Source organism: Pleurodeles waltl, chromosome 12 (genome assembly GCF_031143425.1).
Source record: "Pleurodeles waltl isolate 20211129_DDA chromosome 12, aPleWal1.hap1.20221129, whole genome shotgun sequence".
Lineage (NCBI taxonomy): Eukaryota > Metazoa > Chordata > Amphibia > Caudata > Salamandridae > Pleurodeles > Pleurodeles waltl.
In genome coordinates, this window is record NC_090451.1 from 518,281,680 (window position 1) to 518,308,755 (window position 27,076).

The following is a 27,076-nucleotide window of genomic DNA, read 5'->3' on the forward strand; positions in this document are numbered from 1 at the left end:
GGGGGTCCCTGGGGGCAGGGGAGGGCACCTGTGGGCTCATTTTGAGCCCACAGGCCCCTTAACGCCTACCCTGACCCAGGCGTTAAATAGTGGCGCAAATGCGGGTTTTTTTGACCCGCCACCTCCCGGGCGTGACTTTTGCCCGGGAGTATAAATACGACGCATTTGCGTCGCCGTAATTTTTTTAGACGGGAACGCCTTCCTTGCATCTCATTAACGCAAGGAAGGCGTTCACGCAAAAAAATTACGCTATTTGCCCATACTTTGGCGCTAGACGCGTCTAACGCCAAAGTATAAATATGGCGTTAGTTTTGCGCCGAATTTGCGTCGAAAAAAACGACGCTAATTCGGCGCAAACGGAGTATAAATACGGGCCTAAGTGTTTTCATCTTTTAAGAATTTTTAATAATAGTTTGCTGGACTTAATTACACCACTAGTTATCCACAGTTTCTGGCACCCACAAATAGTTATTGATTCCCCCAGCCTTTGTAAATCAAATTTATTGACATTTCAATAAAGGATATGCATAGTACATGAGTAGGCAAAACTGACAATAAAAATAAAAATAACAATTACGCTTTGCCACAATTCGGTGCCAACCCCCAGCAACAGCAATGCTATGATGACCCACTAGTGACTGCACAGAAAACCTACTATCTTGCAATAACAACCCCCTCAACTGAGTCCATCAGTCCCCTAGCATCTACTGCATCATAGAGTGCAAAAGATAGTGCAGTAGTCACAGGCAGGCCTGCTCCGGACCACCAAGATGGTATCACCAGGACGGGGAAGAGGAACACAGCAGCCAGTGTCTACTGCTGTAAACCAGCACTCCCGGGGCCAGGAATTAAACAAGAAAAGGAACCTGCATGCCTCCTTCTCACTCAGGACACGGCACGCCCTCAAGGGGAAGAGCCCACCTCTGACTCCGTGCCCCCCAACCCCATCCAATAAACCCTCCTAAACTCTCATTACCTCTGTGTAATCACTATCTCTCTTGGCCTCGCTGAACAGGGTGCTGCTTTCATATCCCGCCCACTTAATGAGATCAAGCTTCCATTGATCCATCAGTGGCCCCACGGAGGCTTCCCATATAAGAGTGATAGGGTGTTTCGCTAAGATCAAAGCTATATCTATGACTCTAGAGGTGACAACATACCTTATATATATTATATATGCAACAGTTCCGCCCCCACTATCCCACATTTGGGGCAGGTAGCTGAGGTACCAGGGTAGATTTTATTAATTCTGCCCGACATAAGATATGCCCTGTGAATCATATAAAAGTTAATCAGTTTGAAGCGTGTATTTCTCGAAACCTTGAGGACCTGCTTCAGTATCTGCAACTAGTCCAGATCGCTGATCAGTATTCCATTGTCACCCCCCCACACACACACTGTTCCTTAATGGCAACCACAAGTGCCCCATAGAGGAGAAACTGCCCCACAAGTAGATCAAAGTCAGCTCTTAACTCGTCAAACAATAACAGCGTCCCATCCTCAAAGGGGGCTTCCCCCCCGCTCAACACCCAGCTGCTGCATATTGCTCAGCCATTTCCAATCACCAGCATGGGGTAAGACTGCTAGTGCTCGTAAAAGGGAGATCAGGCGAGTAAGGGGCCCGGGTTCGAGTCATCTGCAAACAGTGGAGCCAGCAGTGTTTGGCCACTGCCAACAAGCCTAGGCACGAGCCATCAACCATCGAGGCACCAACAACAACTGAGTCAACTCCCTTTATGTCGGAAGAGTGGCAACCTCAAGCCTGTCCCCACTCTGCCTAGCATGCAAACACCGCATCTGGGCTGCCAAATAATAAGATTCAAAATCAGGGGCCGCCAATCCACCCTTCGTCGTTAGCCACTGAAGTTCAGCCAAGGCTACCTTGCACTGGCCACTATTCCATATCAACTAAGTGAAGAGGGTGTCAATATTCTGGAATTTGCTTCTACGGACAATCACCAGCAGAGCAGCAAACTAATAGAACAACTGCGGCAGAGCCACTATTTTTGCAACCACTACGTGCCCGACCACAGACAGAGGCAGAGTTTTACAAAATCTCCACTCTCACTCTCAATACAGTCACCGCCACCACAATATTACCCTCCAAAAGGTTCTGGTGCTCATGGTATATGCGGACCCCCAGATATTTCAGCGACTCAGGCGCCCAGTGCAATCCAACTGAAAGCAGGGGCAGGGCTACATGCACCCGAAAACGAAACAGGCTAGGATTTTTTCAGTTGATACAGAGCCCTGAGACATCCCAAAAGCCATCTAGCAAGCGAATTGCTTTAGCCGTATCCCTCTGAGTATCTTTTAGAAAGAGCAACATATCATCAGCATATAACGCAGTATGATACCATGGCCCACGGCACAGCATCTAATAGAAATTGAGCCCCATACGTGCCCTACAAGCAAGGGGCTCCACCACCAGCACAAATAGCAGTGATGACAGCTGACTGCCTTTCCGGGTCCCCTGACCCAAAACACACGTAGCAGAAATAATGCCCCCTGTTTTACCTCATGCTGTGGGATCAGAATACAACAGTTTAGTCCAGGCCACAAAGTCTCTCCCCAGATTCATCGTCCCATCACCTCATAGAGGTACACCCAATCAAGGCTACTGAATGCCTTCTCAATGTCCACTGCCATAACTACCCTGTCGTCCTTGAGACATGCCCCATCCTGCCATACTGGCAGCAATTTATGGATATATTGAGTGGTGTATTACAGCCAGGGATAAAGCCCACCTGGTCCCGGTGGATCAATGCAGTCATGTGCGGTAACAAATGAGTTGCAAGAACACAACTTAGAATTTTATAGTCGTTATTCAAAATTGACAGCGGGTGATATGCTTTCATGTCAGACGGGGGGTGTCCAGGCTTAAGCAACGGCACCACTAATGTCTCCCTAGTGGACTGCAGCAAAGAACCACTGATCCCCCCAGCCATATCTGCATTTATCTTTTTAGCATTGGTTCTTGTGCGTCAATGGAATACAAAACATGGTGCTTCATTGCATCAATTTGTGCCTCGGTGCTCCAGTAACCAGTCAAGATTGTGGAGTCAGAGAAAGACAAACAAAGGAATACAGAAAATTAATTAGAGAAAGTGTGGCGGTAGGTTAGGGTGGGAATCTTGAAAACAAATAACAAAGAAGATGAATCCTTCGAAGCCCGATAAACATATTTAATATGGGTGGAGAGTACGAAGGATGGTCTTAAAGGTATTTAATCAAAAACTAATGGGGGAGGCAGTGGAGTAGGATAATATTAAAGAATTAACCCAGCAATGTGAAAACATTATTAGGCTAAGAGAGTAAGACATGTAATAAACTAAATAAAGTTCACCCAACTGCACATGAAAAAGGATATTGAATAACACCTCAGAGACGTGTGATGTAATTAATAAAGGCACCAAAGTCTGCACCCTTGTGGGTCTAGATAGTTCAAGTACTCAATGATTTCCAATATCCTTGCAAAGTAGATTTTCCGAAACACATTGGCCTGAAGATTGATTTGGCACACCGTGAGCCTATTCTCTAAATTTACAAGTTACAATGTGAAATGAAATGTCCTTAGTGGATATTTTCTTTTTTTCAAAAACACTTTTACCCTTTTTCCTGTCAATTGTCCTTATCTTGAAGTGCTTTCCATGGACTTGAACTTATTTTAACTCATATTTCAATGCAGGTTATGTACCAGAGAATCTACTTGCTCCTTGGTGCTCACCCAATGATCATGAGCAACAAAAGATATGACACAACGAACTGGGAATCCCTGGATTGGGGTTTGCAAGAGAACTAAACCAGATACTGCCATACGTAATGTGAGTTCATGACGAATGGATTATTGTGTTGCACCCAAGGGTACCTCATGTAACACAAGCATAATGTTCCAATATGAAAGTGGAAATTACTATGCCTCAGAATCGTTCCCTAAAAATAATTTGATTGATTATACATGGGGAACTTGGAACTGTCAGAATTTGTGAGCAGATGGACATTGATGTTCTTGGAACACATAAGAGAACTGCACTGACTCCCACCTGCCATCCTGGCCAAGACAACAGCAGATTCCCTCTAATATTCTAAAGTTACACCCATAAATAAGTCACTCATTCTAAAGCCCGAGCAAGTCTTTCCTCACCACCACAAACTAATTCATGTTATGTTACATAAAAATACATTATGCATTGCAGTTATGTTATCGTGCGTTATCTCATTTTAAGTTACGTTGTTATTTGTGTCTGGCACATCAACTTTGCAGCCCAGTCAATAGCATCAAAAGTGCAGGATATTGCTCAATAATATCACAGGTTTAATAGTAAGTTTAATAGTAACATTGCAGTGTTTATCGCACCTGATAAAACCTCCCTCTGAGGGTTCAAAATATATCGGCTGGATCAATAGCACTTTTTCTGAGTTTCGGGGGAATAATGTGGATTTTGGTGCCACTGCGCCAAAATCCACGTCACAGTAAATACAATATGGTTTTCCTATGTTAAATTCCGGAGGTTTGACCTGCCAAAATGTAATAAAGGGTGAGGTATTTAACGCACCCAGTATTAATGGGTGCAGTAAATGCCACCCAACTCAGAATTCCGCCACCAGAGGAAACCTTTTGAGTGACTCATGTTTACAAGGTTTCTCACTCCTAATGGCCCAATGAATACAGCAGAGCCAACAACTGATGGACGAAGTCAAGGAATTGAGAACCATTAAATTCGGGAATAGTAATGCCTCTCCTCTCTATTTCCTTGAATTTGCTCGTATATATATATACACACACACACACACACACATATATGTTTTTTTTTTCACTGAAAAAACAAAGGTTAAAGTAGCTTTATAATTCTCCAGTTACAGTTAGTTGCGCTCATGACATGAAACCAAGAAAGGACTCGGCTTATAAATGTGGTTGAACTGTGTTATCTGGGTGTATTCTTGCTCTTTACGGTCATGTGGGAGACATCTGTCTGAATTACTATGCTGACTTAACTGTGCTGCCTTTGGTGACAGCAAACCATGTTGCTGTGCATCTGAGGTAGTACAGAAGCTTCATGAGCTGCAGGGTGCCTTGGGTTGTTTGCCTGTACAAGTCGCACCATCAGTAAAGCTTATTTTACAGCACTGGGATATGCCTATGGGATTTTTTGTTTATTTGAAAGCCAGCACAAGGACAGCTAAGAATTGATTTTTACCAAGCATGCGGATCTTGGTTTATTTTTAAAGCAGTATAGGGATTGTACTTGTTCCGGGTATGTGAGAACTTGCATGGCTTACTTTACTGCTGTATTCCATGCCTTATTCGCTGGTGTAGTGAATTTTCCGTCTTTGAGCAAAGAATGAGCCCTACTCAGGATGATTCCATTAAGTTCATCAGTATATTTTGTAGAGATGATTTTGTTAAGCATTAGGTCTTCTTTCAGCTTTCACACTTCATATGGAAATGGTGGGAAAAGGAATGAAAATTGAAATTAGTGATCGTGGGGCTGTATCATGAACATGTTAAACTTCAGTTTGCAGGCTCTGAATGGGTACATGACAATATTTGTTCTCAAATAGTGCTGTCTTCAGCAGAAAATTGAAAACACAGACAAGTGACAGTCTCTTCATGTTTGTAAGCTGCACGGTCTGCAGCTAAGGGACTAACCCACAGATTTTCTGAGTTAATATTTACAGTGTAGGCAACCAGTTTCATCAAAAGTGGTCTAAGGACAACTTCTGTGCCTCTTCTTTATTTCTGAAAATGCTCATGATATGGGCGTTGTCCTTCTGTATGAGGGGGTGCAACTTTTGTTGGTATGCTATTCCGACCATCATCATGTAATTCTAAGAACATGGATGTTAGGTACAGCTCTTTATGAACTACACTGATTCTAGAGGCATCTGTATGCACAGTGATCTTAGTTGTCATGACCCTGACACCTGAGCTTTCAGAGAGCAAAGCACAGACCCGCTGTAAGTGAAGGAATATGATATCATGGTGGGGCTTCTTCCCCTGGATGAGGCCCTGCTCATAGTTAGCGGTGAACCTGCCAGACACTATACAGCAATGTGCAGTGTAGAGAAAGCTAAATCCATATGAGGTGAGCCATGCTCCAATGCTCCAATGGTGCGTGTGAAAGTAGGTCCATATAGACCAGGAACTTTGCAAATGGGCATGTACATATAGTCCAGGAACCTGGCAAATAGGCAGACAGGCATATAAAGTGGATTATCATGTCCTAAGGGGGTCCGTCACAGAAAACGTCTTATAGGTAGAGCTTGCACTTCTGTTGCTTTGATACCAGAAGGCCCGAAAGCAGTAGAAGGGAAGAAAAATCCAGTGTATTTAGGTTTCTACTGCAAATCAAATATTGTCTTTAATGGAGTTTTATCTGTAAAAATCTGTTTTAACTGGAAACCTTACCTATATTGCAAAACACGGTATATTATTATTTAGAAGCTGATGTCAGGGTGAAAAAGAAATGTCAGGTTTAATTTTCAGCCTCTTGCTACTTGTATGTTTTTGGAAGCCTTGTAAACACACCACTGCCCCATTAAGTTGACCAGAAGGATGAAGTCCATTGATTTCATACTTATAAATTAAATCAGAAGTACATAAAATGCTGAAGTATGTTTTTTGCACTGAAGATGGTAAGCATTACTAAAACCTCCCGCAGTAAACATTTGAAAACTACTAGTCTCTGGTATCACTGATTCTTGACAGCAGAGATTGTTGATCTCACCATTGGGGCACTCCACAAATTTCAGATTTCACCCTTTTGTGACATCACTGACTTGTGAATGTGGCATTTAATTGCATTGCAGGTTTCTGATTTCAACATTCATTGATATCAAAGGGCTCTGGTTTCATCCCTTGGTGACATCACAGGTTTCTGATTTCACGTTGGTGGCAGTACAGAGGGGCTAATTTTGATTTTGATGGACAGAGTGGTATCCGTCTTGATGGCAGAGGACATTCAGTACTCTGTCAAATTTAGAAATGACTGTGGTCCCAGAGGTCACACTGTACCTTGAAAGGAACCGCCATCACAATGGTACCCTTTAAAGTACTGACATTTTGACGGAAGTTCCTTCACTAAACTTTTTTATATGTTTTCTTTTTCAGAACGTCCTCTCAAGGCATGCTTTTATTTATGAAAAACAAGAAACAAATGATCCCAGGCCCTGCAAGCTTCTTTTCAGGGCATTATTAGTTTTTTTTCTATCCATCACTACCAGGTAAACTTTGTGGCGACAGACAGAAACAAGCATTTGCAATACAACGGGTCTCACATTTCGTCGAGTTAGAGCTATTAGCATTGTAAACTCCTAACCAGACTTTTCTTGCCACATTAAATGGGCAAAAAACCGAGCGCGATCATGTTGTGTAAAACACAGCGCGATCGCGCTGCGATATAAAGAGAAAAAGTAGTCCAGAAACCATACGGAAAACATGGAGCCTCGTATGTTTCCAGTAGTTGTTTGGTGCACTCGAGGAGGGCTAAACACCAGAAAAGGCATGACATATGCATGCCTTACGCAAGCGGATTTTTAAAAGGCAAGCTCACGAACCAATGTAAGGGATTGATGTGACATGGGCGTGGTTAGAAGCCCAAAGAGAGATTACATCAGGGGACGGAGAGCTTTGTGCTCGCCCCTAAAAAGGACATTACGCTGTCCACCAAAATATAGCGAGCAGTGAAATGCCCACAGCCCCTATTCCATCAGAGGAAGTTTTCCATCAACGTAGCCAAAAGGAGCTCCATTAATGTAAAGGTTATGGTATTCCTGTCTAAGTGAGGTGTACGATCCAATAATTTAACGGACAGCAGGCGCGCATAACCCCTAGGGCTGAAAGGGCTTTAGCCACCCCCATCATCTGCCATAGACCAGGCTAATGAAGCTGCAGCTCCCAGGACAGACGCATTTGAGCTCTGATGGGCTGGGGCTGACATCTCACACTCATACAAGGTATTTCACAGGTCTTCAACAGTTCATCAATTAACAAGTCTTTGGGGGTCATTCTTACTTTGGCGGGCGGCGGAGGCCGCCCGCCAAAGTAACCCCGTCAGAACACCGCACCGCGGTGATTCTGAGATTTGCCCTGGGCAGGCGGGTGGCCGCCAAAAGGCCGCCCGCCAGCCCAGGGCAAATCAACCTTCCCACGAGGACGCCGGCTCAGAATTAAGCCGGCGTAGTGGGAAGGTGCGACGGGTGCAGTGGCACCCGTCGCGTATTTCAGTGTCTGCATAGCAGACACTGAAATACTTTGCGGGGCCCCCAGGGGCCCCGCGGCACCCCCTACCGCCATCCTGTTCATGGCGGGTTTCCCGCCATGAACAGGATGGCGGTAGGGGGTGTCTGAATCCCCATGGCGGCGGAGCGGTAAACCGGCGGGTGACCGCCGGTTTACCCTTTCTGACCGCGGCTGAACCGCCGCGGTCAGAATGCCCTTCGGAGCACCGCCAGCCTGTCGGCGGTGCTCCCGTGGCCGGTGACCCTGGCGGTCACCGGCCGCCAGGGTCAGAATCAGGCCCTTTGTGTTTTCATTTTTTCCTATGCTCCCTGCGGCTCCGACTCTCCTAAAGGGCTGTTGCTGTCACAAAAAGTGAATATATTTTAGGTAAATGCACAGGCAGGCAAACAGTAAAGGGCTGTTGCTGCCACAACGGGTGAATGTGTTTCAGGTAAATGCACAGGCAGGCAAAGAGAAAATAAATAGAGAATGCCAACACAGAGATAAGCAAGTGATACAACTTGTTTCTTAGCGCCATAACAGAAACCGAGCTATGTGCATGTTAAGTATATCATCATGTAGAATATGCGAAGGACTCTTTGAAATTCAAAAAGTATATTTATTTAATGTGGAAGTGTTTCACTTTAGAAAGCTAGAATGAACTCCATTAAATGACATTTATTAGAAGCCTTCGGCACAGATTTACTAACATTCTATGCCAGGTTTGCGCCACAAAAGTGACATAAACTGACATAAAAATTTTATTTGCAATTAACTTTGCAGCTTTCCAAAGTTGCCAGAAAGTAACACATAGCAGCACTTTGCACTGCTTTACTTTACTTTGCTTAAGGGGCGTTCCACGGGCAATGCATGGGTGTCACATGGTTCTATGGTTTTTGATGCAAAGCCATATCTACTAATAATAGTAAAGAGGGGTTTGCACCAAAAATAATGCCTCTTTGTGACAGGTGTTAAAAAGGAGAAATATATGTATTTCTCCAATCTGTTACGGCTTTGCATCTGGGTTGCACAGCACACATCCAAAGTGTGAAACAACACAACTTCAGTTGCTGTGTTGCTCTGCATGAGTTTTTAGTAAATCTATTACATAGTTTCTGCACATAAACCTAGAAACATTCATGCCTCTGATGACAATGTTGTTAATAAACCAAGATACAAGTAGGTTATCATTGTAACTCTGCTACCGTTTAATAACATATTAAGCAACATTTGCGTTTTTTTTAGAGAACGCATCCTAGACTGAAGTTTTTAAGGTACTCACAAACGTGATGATAAAAGAAAAGGGGGCACAGTAAAATAAGGGTTAAGATCACTCAGTTTTGTCAAGCACGTTAACTCCTTGATCCCAGGAATCCTGGTTGTAAATTGCACTATGTATCCGCTAGATGAAGGGATGGAGGCTTAGTGATTGACAGAAGCCTTATGAAGATGTGGCTACTTTTTGGCCCAAGGGTCCAAGAATATATATGTCTGAGTCAGAGCTCAGCATGACTTTGGCATGTGTTGGCTCTCCCACCACTAGAAAAGTAACTTCAGCTTCAGGCATGTCCAAAAAACTGTTTTTGATGTAGGATCAGGTGATAATGTATCTTCTCCACCTTACTTCTCACAAAAAATCCTAGTTTAAATTACACCAAAAACACCACTTACCAAGCGTCAGTTACATGGTGAGCTACGTAAAGTGTCTAGGGTCTATCATCCTGTATTCACTGGTTCACCAATCGTCCTCCACTCACATGGAAATCAACTCATCCATTGCACAGCTCACCCTTCACTCACATGTACACAGTCTTGTCACTCAGCTCTCACATGCGCACACCACTCAATCCTGCACTAATATGGGCACGCCTTTCACTCAGCACTTACACTGCTATGCCTGCACTCACAACACTCAGTCATCAAGCACTTACATAGCACACCTCTCACACAACACACGTCAAATTACCCAACACTTGTGAACACACACATGTCAACAAATGCACCCACAGAATATCTGCCCTTCATATAGTTCCAGATGACTATTCAGGTTCATATGCAACTAGGCTGGTGCAAGAGGAAAGAATGTACTGAGGCTGTGAGATGGTACAGGAAGGGAGTTTGGGCTGAGGCTGTAGGAGCTGGTGTGGAGTGGGAGGTGAGATCAGTCTCAGGCTGTGAGGATGAGCAGCGAGGGAGAGGAACGCAGGTGAGGGCTGCAGGAGTGGGGAGCAAGCACTACAAGATACAGGTAAAGCACTGCATCTGAGGCTGTGGGGAGGTATGAGAATTAAGTAGGGACTGTGGCCTCAGGGTGCGGTGTAAGTAGGCACATGCTATAGATGTACGTGCTGGCCCTGTACCGGATCCCTGTTGCCCTTCAGGATGGCTGTTGTGAAGGAATTGGGAGCAGGGTCACCCGTGGCCAGACATGCTTTTGCCACTTCTGAAGCCACAATGTAGAGCAGCATCTATACCCCATTGGACTCAACAGCTGAATTGTGCTGCAGGAGGTGCTACTGGGGGGGAGAGCGAGCTGAGGCTGTTGGGACTTGTAAAGGAGAGGGGAGTTGATTGTGGAGAAGCCAGTGCAGTTGCTGGGAGTGAACTGAGGCTGTGGGTTTGTGGGGGAGAGGGGATCGGCAGGGGGCTTTTGGAACATCAGACTAGAGACTATGACTGTAGCAACCGTACATCTGTTGAAGTGCCAGAAAGGGTGGATGTGATTTCTGCATATCACAAATGCAAGTGGGGAAGAAAAACATACCAGGCTGAGACACCACTGCATCATCACCTAATACACACTGGCATTTAGGCTATTGCACCTTGAGATAAAAGTCTCCCTTTCCCATTCCCCAGGATGTCTTCTTCTTGTGAGTCTAAGCAGGTCTCCATTAGGTTAGAGAGTTTTGTGCAATATGAATCAAGTCAGGAGTAGATACTGCAGTTCATTAATGCTTATGATGAGTTCAAAAGAGTCTCCTTGATAAAGGTTGACTACAAGACATGTCTCCATGTCATTCGGCAGTGTGAGTCTCCAATATCTCCCTTTTCTGAGGTGAGCTGTGGTGGATGCTGGCGCGGCCCTTGATCTGGGTACTTTGCTGCAGGATGGGCAGCCAGAGCAGAAGCCTGGAGCCTTTAGGCAAATGCAGTCATTGGCTGTGCCAGAAGTGGGTCCAATGGCAGGCATCAGACCCATGTCTGTGTCACCTGTTGTTGAATTGCAGATGGGCTGTCATCTGGTCGGGGATACAGCGACCTGCTGGTAGCCATGGGGTGCACTTTGTAAATGCTATAGTGGTTGCATACACAGGTCTTGGTTTTAACAGCAGTGGCCACCATGGGCACAGTTTTACACTGTGCAGCAAGGTCAATTACAATTGTTTTTATCATTCGTACTGCACCAAGGTTAGTTGCTGATTCATGATTTCCACTTTGGCAACTCAATTTTGAAGGGACTGTGCCCATAGTTACAGGCTTTGCCAGTCTCTAATTGCAGTCTCCCTTCTCCTATTTGAACCTCAGCACCAAGGTCTTGCTGTTTCTGGTCTTTCCCTGTATCAGCAGGCATGAAGGTTGGCTCTCAGGTGCTTGAGGTCAGATACAGCTCTTTCAGCAAGCCAAGACTTAAGGTGATATCCACCCTTATCTGGGAAGCTGGCTGCTAGACACCAGCTTTGGGTGTGCATCAGACCCCAGAGTACACTGTAGAGCACTCTTTTCTTTGGTCAAAGAGGACTTGGAACTTAAACAGTAAGGAGGTCAATGGCTTTCACTTTAATATAGTCAAAGCAGACCAGGGATTTTGAATTTTTGGTGTGAAATCTCAGAATAGGATTTAGGGTAGTTCTTTCGGTGTCCTCTTTAGGCAGTTCTCCAGGAATAGCTTTTGTCTAGATTGATGCTGCTCACAGCAAGGTAGTCTCAAGCTGGGTACCCAAAACAAAGGCACAAAAAGGCATGAGCTTTCAATACTTAGCATATCAACAGTCACACTGCACAGTGACTAGGGAGAATACAAAAGGCTGGTTTTAATCTAAAAGTTTCCTTCAACCCTGAACAACAGTGACTTCAATCCCACCCTTCACACCCACCATTTTTCACATTGCAGAGCTACAGAAAGACTGATCAGCAGCTCCTTTCAGCAAAAGGTGCAGAAGTGCCTAAGTGAATTTCTAAGGCAGCTTTGTCTCATCCTTCTCCACTTCATTGTCTACATCTCCTGCCTCAATCTTCAGGAAATCAACAAAACACCCCCATTGTCCAGGAAAACTATCTTGCCTCCATTTTGTGCACAGGAGCAGGTAATGAACTTCCAGAAGTCCTAGTTTCCAGCCTCTGTTACATCGCACATATTGCACATACTACACAAGCACATACATAAACATGCATACCACATATTTGGGGTGTTAGCCCAAGGATTAGGGTTAGAGCATTGAAGCAGAACTTTACACGAGTGGGGCCGATAGGCCGGAATTCCATTGACACAGATAAAAAGTTCTGGTCATGACTATGGATTCACAAAACATGGTATGCTGCCCCTCCAAACTACATGCTAAATCTGTGATAGGACCACTGTCAGCAAAATGATGGCACACTTGGTGGGCCCCTCCAGGTCACAGGACAGGTACAGGACCTCGGTCATATTAAGGGACAGCATTGGCCTTTGCACATACACTAGATTAACTTGAGGCTGGTGCCAAAATCGAAAACTGGGATTCCAGGTACTCAGTCTGGCACTCAGGATGGGGGAATGTGACTGTACACCTTGCAGGCGTCACTCCTGCCACAATAGCATGTTCAGGCAGTGTTGTTTTCCTAAATTAACATAGCTTCCCATATGGTATTTTCACTCTGTACATGTATAGTTGAGGCATGTAAATCTGATGTTTTGTGGATAAAGTTAATGAACTGCAAAACCTGATGCCTGCCTTGGTTCAGGGAGGCCTGCCCTATGTCCTAAAGAGCTGTGCCACAGCCTAGAGAGCTGACAGTGGCCAGGAGCCCACAACATGGGACAAGAGATCTGAATAGGTTGGGCAGCTGAGGGGCTTGTAGACCTGGTGAGGGACATCAAGGTCACAAACAACAGCCCCACTAGAAGAGTTAAGAGGAATAAGGCTAAGCCAACAGTAACACCTGGAAGTGGTAGTACAATAGGATATATTGATTTCTTGGCAACACAGCAAAAGGGCTCCTCACCACTGACCCTTACTGTTTGCAAGGCACACCTGAATCACTTCCCAGCCACTAGTTTCAGTCTCCCTCCTTGCCTTTTCACTCCTCAACCACGGTTCCAGCAGCATAGCTCAGTTCACCTGATAACAGAAAAAGAAACAACTACATGTAATCACCTTTTACCTCTTGACAACAAATGACTTTGCCAATGCTACAAACACTTGTAGGCCAGCAGAATCAACAGCAGACCAATGTCCTCTTGAATAGCTATGTGGCCAAACCAGCAAGAACTACCAACAGCTCCTTTAATATAGGTATCTACCAAAAGGAATGTCGTACATAAAACACTCCCTAAAACAAACATGCCTTAAAACAAGAGATCCTGCTAATGTCTGGCCAACAATAGACTGCTTCAGTCTCAAAGATATAAAGCTTCAAAGATCTGCTTTAGGACAAATTCCTATATTGGAGCAGAAGCATGCATATATTATTAACTCTCCCTTTCCTTTGAAACTGTTCATTTTTCCAAGTGTCTACAGAGAATTGACAACATTAGAGTGCAAGGGGTAAACGGAAGCTGATTATATCTTTTCATATTGAACAGATCATCCTCTCACCTTATTCTTTCAGGTCTCTTCATTCAGTTCACAACTAATATACCTCACAGTTCTACATCCTATTCAACATTTGCCTTGGCTCCCTGCAAGACTTAGGGCCTGCATTAGATCTTGGCTGAGGGGATACTCTGTCACAAACATGGCGGATATTCCGTCTGCTGTATTACGATCCCCGTATGACATAATGGGATAATAATACGGTGGAAGGGATATCCTACATGTTTGTGACAGAGTATTCCCCTCCACCAAGATCTAAAGCAGGCCCTTAGTCTCCTATTTCAAACTCAACTGTTACTGTTGTGCAGATAATACACACATCATATCTAAGTATGAAACCCATCATACTTTGATTTTTACTGAAATGGGCAGTGCTGTAAGGAGTCAAATGAAAGATGAACCACAGTAAAAAACAACATCACGTCACAAATTGAAATATTCATTTGGGGCAAATGGAACAAACACCACCCATCAACAACATGGCCTCAGCAGCCAGGTGCACCACCAAACAGCTGAGCCCAAGTGAGGAATCAAAGGGTAACCATGGACTCCAATCTTTCAGTAATAATCAGATTGGGTTTGTCCAGTATGTTCCAACTGCATAGTTTGTTACATCTTTACCTCACATTGGCTATAAAGATAGCTCTGCACCATTGCTTGAAATGCTTGACTTTCACCATTTGCTGAAAATGTTAATCGCCCCTGCGTCGCATTTGTGAAACACTAACCTGTCCCCCAATATCTAAATCAGGCACAGAGTTCTAATTTCACCTATTGGTAACATCATAGATTTCTGATTTAACATTCGAAAGTTCAGGTTTCTCCTCTTTGCGACATCAGACATTTCTGACGTTCTGTCTTGGTGACATCACATGTTTCTGATTCCACCCACTGGTAACATTACATATTTCTGAATTAACCCATCGGTGACATCACCATTTAGTCATACCAGAGAGTGGTGATTTCACTCATTGGTGACATCACAGGTTTCTGATTTTGTCGCTTTGGGACCTCAAAGGTTTCAGATTTCAACCCTTTGCAGATATTACAAATTTCTGATATCACTCAATGGTGATAGCATGTGTTTCAAATTTCTCCCACTAATGATATCAACAATTTCTGATTTAACCCACTGATGATATCACAAGTTTCTGATTTCAAACATTAGTGTAATCTTGGGATTCTATTTCACCTCCTGGGAAAATCATGTCTCTGATTTCACCAGATTTCCTCACCTGGAGAAATCTCAAGTTTCTCATTTCATCTTTTGGTGATAGCAAAGATGTCTGATTTCACAGATTGGTGCTATGATATTATGTTGGAATGTCACAGATTTTTTATTTCAACTTTGTCAAGTTCAGAGGTTTCTGAATTCAACCTCTGATGACATCAAGGGGTTCTAATTTCAACAGTGGGTGCCATCATAGGTTTCTGATTTTTACTTTTGTTGACATCACGTTTTTCTGTTTTCATACCTTGGTGACATCGCAGGGTTCTGATTTCAACACTTGTTGACACCACATCTTTCTCCTGTCCACCTTCAGTGACATCACAGGTTTCTGATTTTACCCAAAGTGACAGTACAGAGTTCTAATTTCACCTATTGGTAACATCACAGATTTCCGATTTCAACCACAAACATTAAAGATTTTAGGTTTCACCCGTTCGTGACATCAGACATTTCTTATGTTCTGCCTTGGTGACACCACAAGTTTCTCATTTCACCAACTGGTAACCTCACAGATTTATCATTTGTCCCATTGGTGGCATCACCATTTGGTCATAACAGAGATTGTTGATATCACTCACTGCTGACATCACTGGTTGCTGATTTCGTTGTTTGAGGACATCAATGGTTTGTGATTTCACCCATTGGGGATAGCATGGATTTCCAATTTCTCCCATTGGTAATATTACAGATTTCTGATTTAACCCTCTTGCGACATCACAGATTTCGTATTTTACACATGGCTGTCATCTACGATTTCTGACTTCACCACTCAGTGATAACAAAGACTTCTGATTTCATCAATTGATGACCTAGCTGGTTTCTGATTTCACCCATTGGTGACTTTACATGTTTCTGATTACATCACTTGGGAATTTCACATGCTTCTTATTTTAATCTTTGTTAAGTTCACAAGTTTCTGATTTCACCTACTGGGGACATCATAGGTTTTGGACCTCATCCATTGGTTACATCACAGGTTTATGAATTCACCATCAGGGGAAATCATTGGTTTCTGATTTCAACCTTTGCTGATTTCACAGGCTTCTGATTTCCTCCATTAGTGAGGCCATGTTCTGATGATGTCACTTAAGGATGACATTGTGGTTTACTACTTTACTAGCAGATGATATAATCACTTACATTTTCTGGTATCACTCTTTAACACCAGTGATCTCTGACATCAGCCTTGGTATCATCACCTATTTCACATTTCACCTCCTGGTGACATCACATATTTCGGAATTTGAAGTTCGTGATGTCACAGGTTTATGATTTCAACATTCATTGACATCAAAGGTTTACAATTTCTACATCTGATGAAATCACAGGCTTCTAATTTCAACCTTTGGTGACATCATGGGCTTCTGATCTCACCCACTGCTAACACTGGGGGTTTCAGATTCCATCCACTGCTAACACTGGAGATTTCAGATTTCACTCTTCCTGAAATCAAAGATTTCTATTTGTCTGCCTTTGAGACATCATGGGTTTCTGATTTCAACATTGGTGACTACGCAAGTTTCTAATTTCACCCACTGGTAATTTCACAGATTTCTGATGTAACAGCCTGGGGAAAATAAGGGTTTCTGATTTGAACCATTGCTGGTATGAGAGATTTCTCATTTCAACCATTGATGACATCAAAGGTTTCCAATTTTACCCACTGGCTGTTACATCACGGATTCTGATTTCACTCACATGGGTGACATTATAGGTTCTGATTTCGCCACGTGGGGATATCACAGATTTCTGATTTCATCCTTTGATGATTTCACAGGTTTCTAATTGCACCCATCACTGACATCCGGAGTTTCTGATCTTATCACCTTTGGAAATTCCAGGTTTCTGCTTTTATCCATGGTGACATCATGGATTTATGATTTCACTCTCAGGAGAAGTCACAGATTTCTTTTTTCAACCATTGCTGATTTTACTGGTTTCTGAATTCTTCTATTGGTGACATAATCAGATGGTCACTTTACTTTGAGATAATACTATGGTTTAACATTTTACTAGGAGATGATATTACGGTGATGGCTACTTGTCCAGGCAATGCATTTCTTTAAAGTAGCTTGCCTCGTCTTTGAAGCAGTATACCTTGGTTTTCATGGTCTGTGTTTCCAAAGCAGTGGCGATTTAAGAAAGCTTAGAGATTCTACAAGTTCAATTCATCTGGAAACACGTAAGCTTTAAGAAGTTAAAATCTAGGCCTTATATCAGGCATGATTCACACCTGATGTGACAGCTTAATAGTGGTGATAACGAAAAATTCCAACGTCAGAGGATTTTAGGAAGAACATGAAGATGTAAGTTTTCGAAGTGCATTTTACAGTGTTAATTCCGAATGTATGATTTGTAAAAACAGTTATAGTAATATGGGTATTATTTTAGATCGTTTTGACAGTCCAGTCATTTTTTTAGGCTTCAACAAACTCTGAAATATGATATTTATCACTAATAATTCCGATCATCGAAATATTTAACTAACCAATAAAAATTGAGTCTTAGAATGTCATTTATTGGTAAGATAACAGGGTTATGAGTTCACTACTTAGAGACATCACGCTTTAATGAGTCGCTCATTGATCTTGCCATCCACCTAAGGATTCAGTGATTGGAAAAAATCACCGTTTTTAATTTAATTTACCAAGGAAATCATTGTTTTTTCATTTTACAAACAGGTGACGTCAAGGGTTACAATGCCATTAAAGTACAACAAACTTCTGTGACCTACATTATGGATAATGTCAATATATCGCGATTTCAATTACTAATGGCATCATAGCTACATAACTGAAATCACTAATAAGTTCTCACTAATATTACTGCTTTGCAGTTTCCCTAATTATTGGCATTGCAAGTATTATTTTACGGACTGGTGACCTCGGGTGTATAATTGGACTCACGCATGCTATTGCAGATTTATGATTTCCCCTATTAGAGACATCTAGGGCTGATGACGTCACGTGTGTGCAATAAGTGGTGCAACCCATAATGATGTCCCCACCCTGCATAATGTGATTATGGTCCGCGAGACTTTCATCTCACAGATATCTATAGGCATTTGACTGCATTGCCACCCCTCCACCATCACCGAACCCCTTCAAGGGGCGCTCCACGCCCAACCCCTGCAAGTGCGTCAGGGTCTACCTTAAGCCCCTGGGTATAACTACACTCACTCGTGGCATCACGTTTATTACTTGCCCTGGTGGGCATGGGGCCACTCACTAACGACATCACAGGTTTACGACTATGACTCACGACATCACAGGGTTATTACTTCCCTCGTCAATGGAATTGCGCTTTCTGCCTCTCCTCTATTAGCACACGTCGTTATTTTGTAATAATATTTTCATCGAAAACTGGATTATCTGTAAACTTGAGACACCACAGTCAGAAGCTTAAGGACAGGTTATTGTTAGTGAATAGAGAATCGGCGCACAAGGCTTAAAGTGTTACAGATAAACATGTGATATCGCGGCGAGCGCACTGTAAAATAGGTCAACTCTGCTTCTGCATCCACAGGAAGTTTCGTTAATTTGCATCCTTTCTTGGACTGTGTGATGGTGACATAGCAGAATTGACTTTTTGCGATCCTGCGTGATTTCACATTTTGGAATACTTGTAACGATACCACTGGTTTCTAATTTGCTCACAAAAATGCATTCTCTTTCACTCACTCATAATATCACCGAATTTTGATTTCACACGTTTAAGACTCATACCATTGGGTCGCCATACACTGGAACCATCCGAGCTTTACTACTTTGCTTAGTGAATATATAAAAAACGAATCAATTGCTTTGTGGCATAATCCATTAATTTGTGACAGCACGTGAGTAAGGTACCCTGTGTGTGTAATAAACGGTTATTGAGGTTATTGATATCACTGCATGTGAAACAGACACAAGCGTCGCACGTCGCCGGATTGGCGACGTCACACGTCTGCCGTCATTCACTTATTGCGTCACAGACCAGTAACTATAAAGAGGCTGCATCGACATTCCAGCCATTGGACAGCAACAGTTAACAACACCGTCATTTGCAGCGAGAACAAAGACAGACGACACCCCACTACTACCCTTTTTCACAACACACCTTAAGAATGGCAAGAGGGTGGCACGGTGAATGCAATCTCATGCACGTCACCCTGCTGCCTACTAGGGCACATCCACGGGTCTGGGGTACCTTCTGGGGCTCTTCGCAATCTGTCCAAGCGTGACGGCACATCGCGCCCCCCTGGGGAACCACCCAGCCTATGAGGCATAGGGTGGCGTCTGCAGTCTCCCAGAGAGCTGCCACCACTCAATAAAGAAATAGAAAAACAGAATTACCTGTCAACAGTTCTATCTTGTGTCCGAGCACTTTCATTATTCGAGCAGGTGCGTCAGGATATCCCACCCACCACAGGGAGACCGGCGATCCCGCGGCGTCCGCGGAGACAAACTGCTAAGATATGACACACTGTGGGGTGGGGAAAGGAGGAGGGAAGCACAGAGGGCACTGTAGATCTAAAGGCAGAGACGGGAGGATGGCGAGAGGCAGAGGACACGAGAGAACGACTGCTGACAAGGAGGGAGGCAGAGAGAGTGTGCGGCGGCGACACCACGATGCAGATGAACTGTTCCCAGCATTTGCCAACAGACAGCAAGGCAACGGTGCTGGCACTGCAGACCCTGCAACGATGACTACAAAGCGCAGTGTCTCCAGACTGAGATGGAGAAAGCCAGCCAGGAGTACTCGTACTTCAGAGCCAGAAACAGCCAGAAACCTTCAGGAACATTGCCCTCACTTAGTGGCGGACCCAGAGGGAGCCAGGGACATCAATCACAGGCCATTACGGACTAAAAGGCACACCAGACACAGTCCACGAACCACCACTGAACAAATGAGACAGGCAGACGTCCAGTCCAAACAAAATCAGTCACAAAGATGCCTAAGAACACTGCCTTGACCACAGCAGTTGAAGTATCAATGAAGTACCTAGTACCAGTACAACGCAGGAAAATCAATTTCGACCCAAACAGATCGACTGAAACAGTAGTATGTATTAGCATCACTACATACTAGGAGTATACAGTAACAGAACTCAAACTGCACTACGGACTATCAATTTCCAAAGCACGACCCTTCTTTTCACAACCACCCACCCAAACATAACCAATTACACTAACACCTCAAAGACATCATCACATTGTAAGGGTATCAGTAATGCTGCACAAACAACACAAGCCTAAACAACTCCATTAAGGCAGTCAAAACATCACAGCTGGACCAGGGATAGCCAGGGACCTTACCAAAACCCCTCTAAGCATCGAAAGGCATCCGGTATCACAGTTCAAATTACTACTATATAAATGTCAGCTCATCACCATAATTTGAACCCCAGAATCACAAATCATGGCCCAGCCAACTATGTACTCAGACAATCATGAATCGCTCAAGCACCAGTACAGAGCACGGATTAGTCAATAATGCGTCCCCAAATGGAACTACAGGCTCCGATGTGTCTTTCAAGGGCCTAAATGTTACTAAAGATCAACAGAAATCAATAACTCAACTCAGACACCATTACACTGTCAATGTTATTTATCAACTACCCAAAGCAGACTAGGTTCCTAAATATATGCAATAACTCTACCGTTTCATAGCCAGACCAAGAGGTCTCAATAATAATGTCCAAATACAATTAGAGACCTAGTAATATTGAGGCACACTGTTCATGCACAAATATATGCCTAGCGAAAACAACCACCACCACTCAAACACAATTACACACCTGGAGAGCCAGATACACGTACATTCCTAGATAAGTACAATGCCACTGCCCAAACACTGCAACAAACACGGATATATTAATACCATTATCCAAACGCAAATAGAGACCCCAAAACACCACAGCAGATATAGAGACATCCGGAAACACTACCTGGACACAAATACAGAACAACAGATATCCAGTAACACTGGCCAAGCAGCATGACAGATCGAGAGATATCGAGTGACACTGCATAAAAGAGACTATAGGATTAGAGAAATCTAATAGCTCTGCCCAAACCCTGTTACAGACCTATAAGTATCCAGCCTATATGAACATAGCTAGATAATCCAATACCACTACCCAAAATCATTACAGCCTCAGAGGCATTCAATAACATAGCAAAACAAGAACAAAAAACAAGAACGCACATCAAGATAAATCCAAGAACACTGCCAAGGCACAACTACAATTCCAGAAGTATCCAGTAATACTGTCTAAAATTAGAGGCCTACATCCATCCATTTCTGTGGCTTAAATACCACTACAGACCCAGAGCCATCAAGTAGTCTTCCCTAAACACGAATATAGACCTAAATACATCCAGTAACATGTAAAAACTATTACAGATCCAGTGAAATCCACTTACGCTGACCAGTCACAAATACGGACACACAGCTAGCCAATAACACTACTCAAGCACCAATACAGACCAAGAGGTATACTCCAGCATTGCCCAAACACCACTACTTGCCCAGAGATGTTTAATAATACTGCCAAAAAACAGCATATAGAGTCAGGGACATTTTCAGGATACCACAACAAACTTCAAGACTTCTAATATTGCGGCCCTTGCAACCCTACAGACCTAACGATAACCTATAACGCAGTCCAACTATTACCCAGGCTCAGACTTATTCAGCTTTTCCACTACAGCCCCAAATATAGCCACTAACAGACTTCCTACAGCAATACAGACTTGTGTGCTCAACGAAACCACGCTAAAATCACTACAGACAAAAATACTGCTAATAGCTTGCAAAAGCTACTAATGACCTAGATACATAGCACTGCCCCTACACCACCGATATACACTGCCACTTTCTTTACACCATTACACGCATGGAAATATCTTATTCAGGCCCGGCTTTAGCGCTGGTGTGCCCGGTGGGACAATCTTTGTTGGCGCCATTGAAATATTACTGTGTCTCCACGGAATTCCGCACTACCACCCTCCAACAGTGCCACACATCTCTCCATAGCCCTTCTCTCACTTTTAAAAAGAAATATTTTTATTGGCGTGCTTGGATGTTCAGAGTAGACGTACAATATATATATCAGAAGGCCAAAATTAAAAACCAACCTACAGGAAATAGCAAATCTTTCTACAAGAGGACGAACGAATATTTAAAGAGTTATCCATCTATCACTTTTTAAGGTCCAATAAACAGATCAAAACTATATAACCCCAGAACAGTCCCCTCTCCGCTACCTTCCCTCTGCCAAGTCTGTTCATGCCACTGCCCAGCGCTCAATGACACTCCTTACCGTGTGCACCACTGTGATCCATGGTAGGTTAGCAGTAAGCAAACGGAAAGAATACTGTAGGTCAGAATAAAGTAAAGTAAGGAAATAATGTCCATTATATGTGTCTGGGGTGTTTCATCCGCCCTGAACACCCCAGACACATACACATGTAGTGGACATTTTCCTCCTTGGTAGGTTCTTTATATTGCTCCTCTAACACTTCCCAGGCTTGTGCAATAAAGTACTTTTTCATGCCCACACGCTGTTCTCTATGCAGTAGGATGACTCTCAGACTGGGCCCATTAGAGAGTGGCCTTAGCCTAGGTCGTAGTGGTTTGGGGGCTAAGTTCTTCCCAGTGCATTGTGACACTGCACTTCACCAAGAGCGGGGCCAGGTCAAGAAACTTCATGGCAGGTCTAGCAAGCTTAGGGTGGGGGAACAGAGATAGTAATACGGCTGCAGGGGAATTCGTTACTGTGAGTCCTGTAATTATGTACGTGTGTTTAACAGTAGGGGTGGGCGAAGAATTCAGCTCCACTGGGGGAGTTCACAGAGTTTTGTCAATAAAACTGCAAAGTGATGTGCAGCAGAGTTTTTTCTCTTGCGCAGCTTGCCAACGTTAAGTTGGCAAGCGAGAGAAATCGCTATGTTGATGAGCGAGATTTCTGAATGTGGGCGGTTGCAGTAGGTCGCTACCGCATTGAGAAAGCTGCCGCTCGAGTAGAAGGTCTACTCGAGAGTCAGAAAGAAGTAAGAGCCCTCTGGTGCTCAGAGAGATGCAGTTTGTGCTGATTTTACAGAGTGGGAGAAACTCCTGGCGCGGAAAATCAGCGTGAACAGAGCGACTTACCCAAACTCTGCAGCTCGCAGAAAACCGCATAGCACAGCAGATTTTTTACAGCATTTCACGGAGTTCCACGAAGCAGAACTCGGTGAACTCTGCCCAGGTCTATTTAACAGGCATGACCAATAAGTCAAGAGCTGTTGATAGGCCCAAAGCATATGTAGGTGATTATCGCCAGGGAGCGAATAAAGGGGGCTTTTGCTTATGCTCCTAGGAAGACCTTGTTGATGGAGGATGGTGGGAGATATGCTCTATTCAGGACATTAAATTGGATGTAATTGAATCGAGCTCCTCCGGACACTTTATGAGGGTATGCCAGTATCCATTTCCAGTCATGAAACACCTAAGCAGGTCAGCTTCTCAAGAGGTCTGTAGAGGGGAATGTATTATCCCTCTGAGCTAGAAATGTCCTGTAGAACCATTTTATCAGTTTACCACCCACGCCAGCTGTATAAAGAGTCTGATACACTTCATGTGATGGTTGGAGGTGTACGGCGAGTATGATAAAGTGTGTAGAGTCTTGCTGAATACCTTCACAGCTCTGGGATTGCACAGGAGAGAGGCTATAGTCTGCTGTAAGGGTTGGGAAGTCCATCATTTCACCACTGACAAAAAGGTCACCCACAGTAGATAATCTTGTCTTCTGCCAGTTTTGCATTTATCTTGGTCATAACTGCCCCCCTAGTGTAGGAAGACCCAACAGAGGGGTGGCAGGGCCAAAGGCTGCTGATGTGTTAGTTAATTTCTTGATCGTGGCCAGGCAAGCCAGAGCTGTGCGAAAATGGCTTGTGGCGAGCAGGCAAGGTACTGGATAACAAGGAGTAGTCCAATAAGCCTTCCCTAAATTCATCAATAGTAAACAGTAAGCCCTCGAGTTGGCCATTATAGTTGTGCTGCCAAGTAATAGCACTCAAAATCTGTAAGGCTAGCCCACCTGCTGACACTGGAAGTTTTAGTGTAGCTAAGGCTCACTGGCATTTTCCCATCCCCCAGATCAGCGTTATAAGAGAATAGTCCAGTTGTCTAAAGAAGGAGCGTGGAATAAGTAGTGAAAGATTAATAAAATAGTACAGGAAGCTCTGTAGCATTTTCATCTCCACCAAGTAGATGCAACCTAGCACTGACAGTGGGAGAGAAGGCCAAAAGGAAATCTGGATGCGGAATGCACAGATCCTCTTGCATAAATTCCCATCACATATGTCTGCTGGGAAATGGTAAATGTTGACCCCTACGTACCAAAATGTAATCAGTTTGCGATTTAATCTGGGGTCCAGGTGCCTTTTGGAAGCCTGCAGCTCTGTTGTAAATGGAAAACAGACTTTAGCCCAGTTTACTTGAAGGATGGAGATAATTGCGAACTTGGATATCACCTGAGTAATAGAAGAGAAGTCTAAATTTGCTTCTCAAATGTATAACAGTAGGTCATCCCCATATAAGGCTACTGCACAAGTCCTGCCTTGGATCTGTATCCCATACTGTATTCCTAGCTGCAAATGGCTCTCTGGTCATGGCTAACAACAAAAGTGAGAGCGGACAACCTTGTTTGGTGCCCTTGCCAACTGGCCATGAGGCTGAGATGCATTTCTCGGTTTTCACGCCCTTGCTGGAGAAGTGGAGTGGAGGATATGTGCACTTTCCCACCAATACGGACTTATCCAGAATAAATTAAGCCCCCCTGTGCATATAGAACCAATGCAGTGAATCAAAAGCTTTCTTCAGATGAAGAGCAATAAGTGCAGCCTTAGGGAACAAAGTAGCCGACTCATCTTTAATAAGCCATAGTCTATGGAGATTGAGAGTGGTGTTACAGAGCTTGCTTGGCCCTCATGAATTATGCCTGGTAATTTCTGTAGTAGCTACACACCAGTAATTTAGTCAGGATTGTATAGTCAGAATTCAAGATAGATAGGTGGTCAAGTCTGTTGGGTCTTTGTGTGGTTTCAAAAATGTGGAGCTTAGGGCTTCAGTGAGGGTCGGAGTCAAGGAGCCAGTGATAAAAACTGCATTATACAATTTTACCATTTCGGGCGCTCATGAATTAGTGAATTGGGTATAAAATTCCACTGGTAAGTTGTCTGGCCCTGGGACTTTCCCACAGGGTGAGGCCCCCATTAGCAATTTAAGTTCTTGCTCCGTAAGGGGATGTGGGGGACCAGGGGTGTTCGAGGTTCTAAGGTTAAACGACTGAGGCGGATAGAAGCAACAAAGGGATTGAACATGGAGTCTGTGTATGATAGACTGGGTGTGGACTATCTCTCCAGAGGAGAGAGTGGTAGTGACTGGGCAAAGCCTGCCTGCTGAGGCGCAAGTATTGTGCTAGCAGACGGGTGGGTTTACCGCCTTCATTGTGCACCCTAGTCAGGTATGCTGATAAATCATGCCAGCAGAGCAATTCCATTTTAACGGGCCGCTTGAAGTTCTTCCGGTTTATCAGGGAAGGACTGTATGACTCATTGCAGATCGAGTAGAGAGGATTCTATATTCACTATGTCCCTCAACAGCATCCTTCGGACCACCAACACCGCAGTTGTAATACATAAGCTCGTTGTCACTACTTAAAGGCCTCCCACTCCAGTGCAAGAGAAGAGAGGGTCCCAGCATTCTCCCTAAAAAAGGTTTCTATACACTCAAGCAGGTCTGTCAGAAGACAATATCCTCCAGCATCGAAACTGCCTGCCTCCATGTGGGGATGGGGGAAAGCAGTCTACCCCGGGTCACATTCACGACCAAGGGCTTGTGGTGCGGAGTTAGTAAAGCATAAAAGAAACAGACATTGACCAAACAAATCTGTCTAGTCGTGTGTGCCTCTTATGGACTAGGGAACAAAAGGGTGTTGATCTAACCAGGTGCTCGTCAAGGACACAGATAAAGTCCCCCACAATAATACACAGGGCTCCTGGCCAGCCCACGGGACAGGGCTGTTAGTTGGATCCAGCAGGCCAGTTGATCAACATGTGGGGCATATATGACACCCAGATTAAGGGGCCGGCTATTGAGGGCACCATCTCACTAATAGGAAATGGCCACCTGCATCTGGTTGCAGTTTGTCTGCTTTAAAAGGAATATGTGCTGTTTTCCTTGGAACCACCCCTCTGGCATAAGCAGAGAAACCCATGCGGAATACTTAGCCTCTCTATTTTGATTTCAGTCTGGAGATCTCAACAGCTGTTAAGTGAGTTTCCTGTAAGATGATGATCTGTGCTTGCCATATGAGCAACGCTGCATGCACTTTGCCATGCTTTTGTAGAGAATCCATACCCTTGACATTCAGTGTAATCAAATTATAAGTGTCAGCAAACTGTATGTATCTGATATTTGTGGGAGAACCATGGTGGAAGCCACCGGGCATGAAGAGCATGGACTGTGTGTGGCAAAGGGGAAAGTAGCAAGTGTGGTGTGGAGGGGGAAAACAGACAATGGCATTAAACTAGAAAGATGCAATTTGCATCTGTAGGACAGAGCCAACATGTCCGTCCAATAAAAGTAGAAAGAAAGAAAAAACCCAGACAGGAAAAGGGAAATGGGAAAACAAAACAAAAGCATTTCAGTCCCTCAGGTATTTGCACAAGGAAACAAAAAGAGGCGTGCGCCCCCTGCAGAGAAAGAGTCACAAACTCACTGAAGCACCAGTATAACATGTGAATCAAGGTCTATCAATACAATATTGCAATAATGAGTATGACCCTAAGATTTGTAGTTCTA

The 27,076-nt window shown here is 43.9% G+C and overlaps 1 protein-coding gene across 6 annotated transcripts in view; it reads right to left on the reverse strand.

Moving 5' to 3' along the window:
- The window catches only part of NDRG4 (NDRG family member 4), a 637,307-nt gene that overhangs the window by 515,396 nt on the left and 94,835 nt on the right, over positions 1 to 27,076 (reverse strand). Inside the window, exon 1 of one of the 6 annotated variants that reach the window (XM_069217400.1) lies at positions 19,579 to 19,936. The exons of 4 other annotated variants lie outside the window; for them this stretch is intronic. In XM_069217400.1, the coding sequence (XP_069073501.1) occupies positions 19,579 to 19,615 (37 nt within the window). In that variant the 5' untranslated portion in view covers positions 19,616 to 19,936. Of the gene's footprint in view, positions 1 to 19,578; positions 19,937 to 27,076 lie in introns of those variants that run through there. One more of the 6 variants, XM_069217399.1, reaches the window with a different exon arrangement.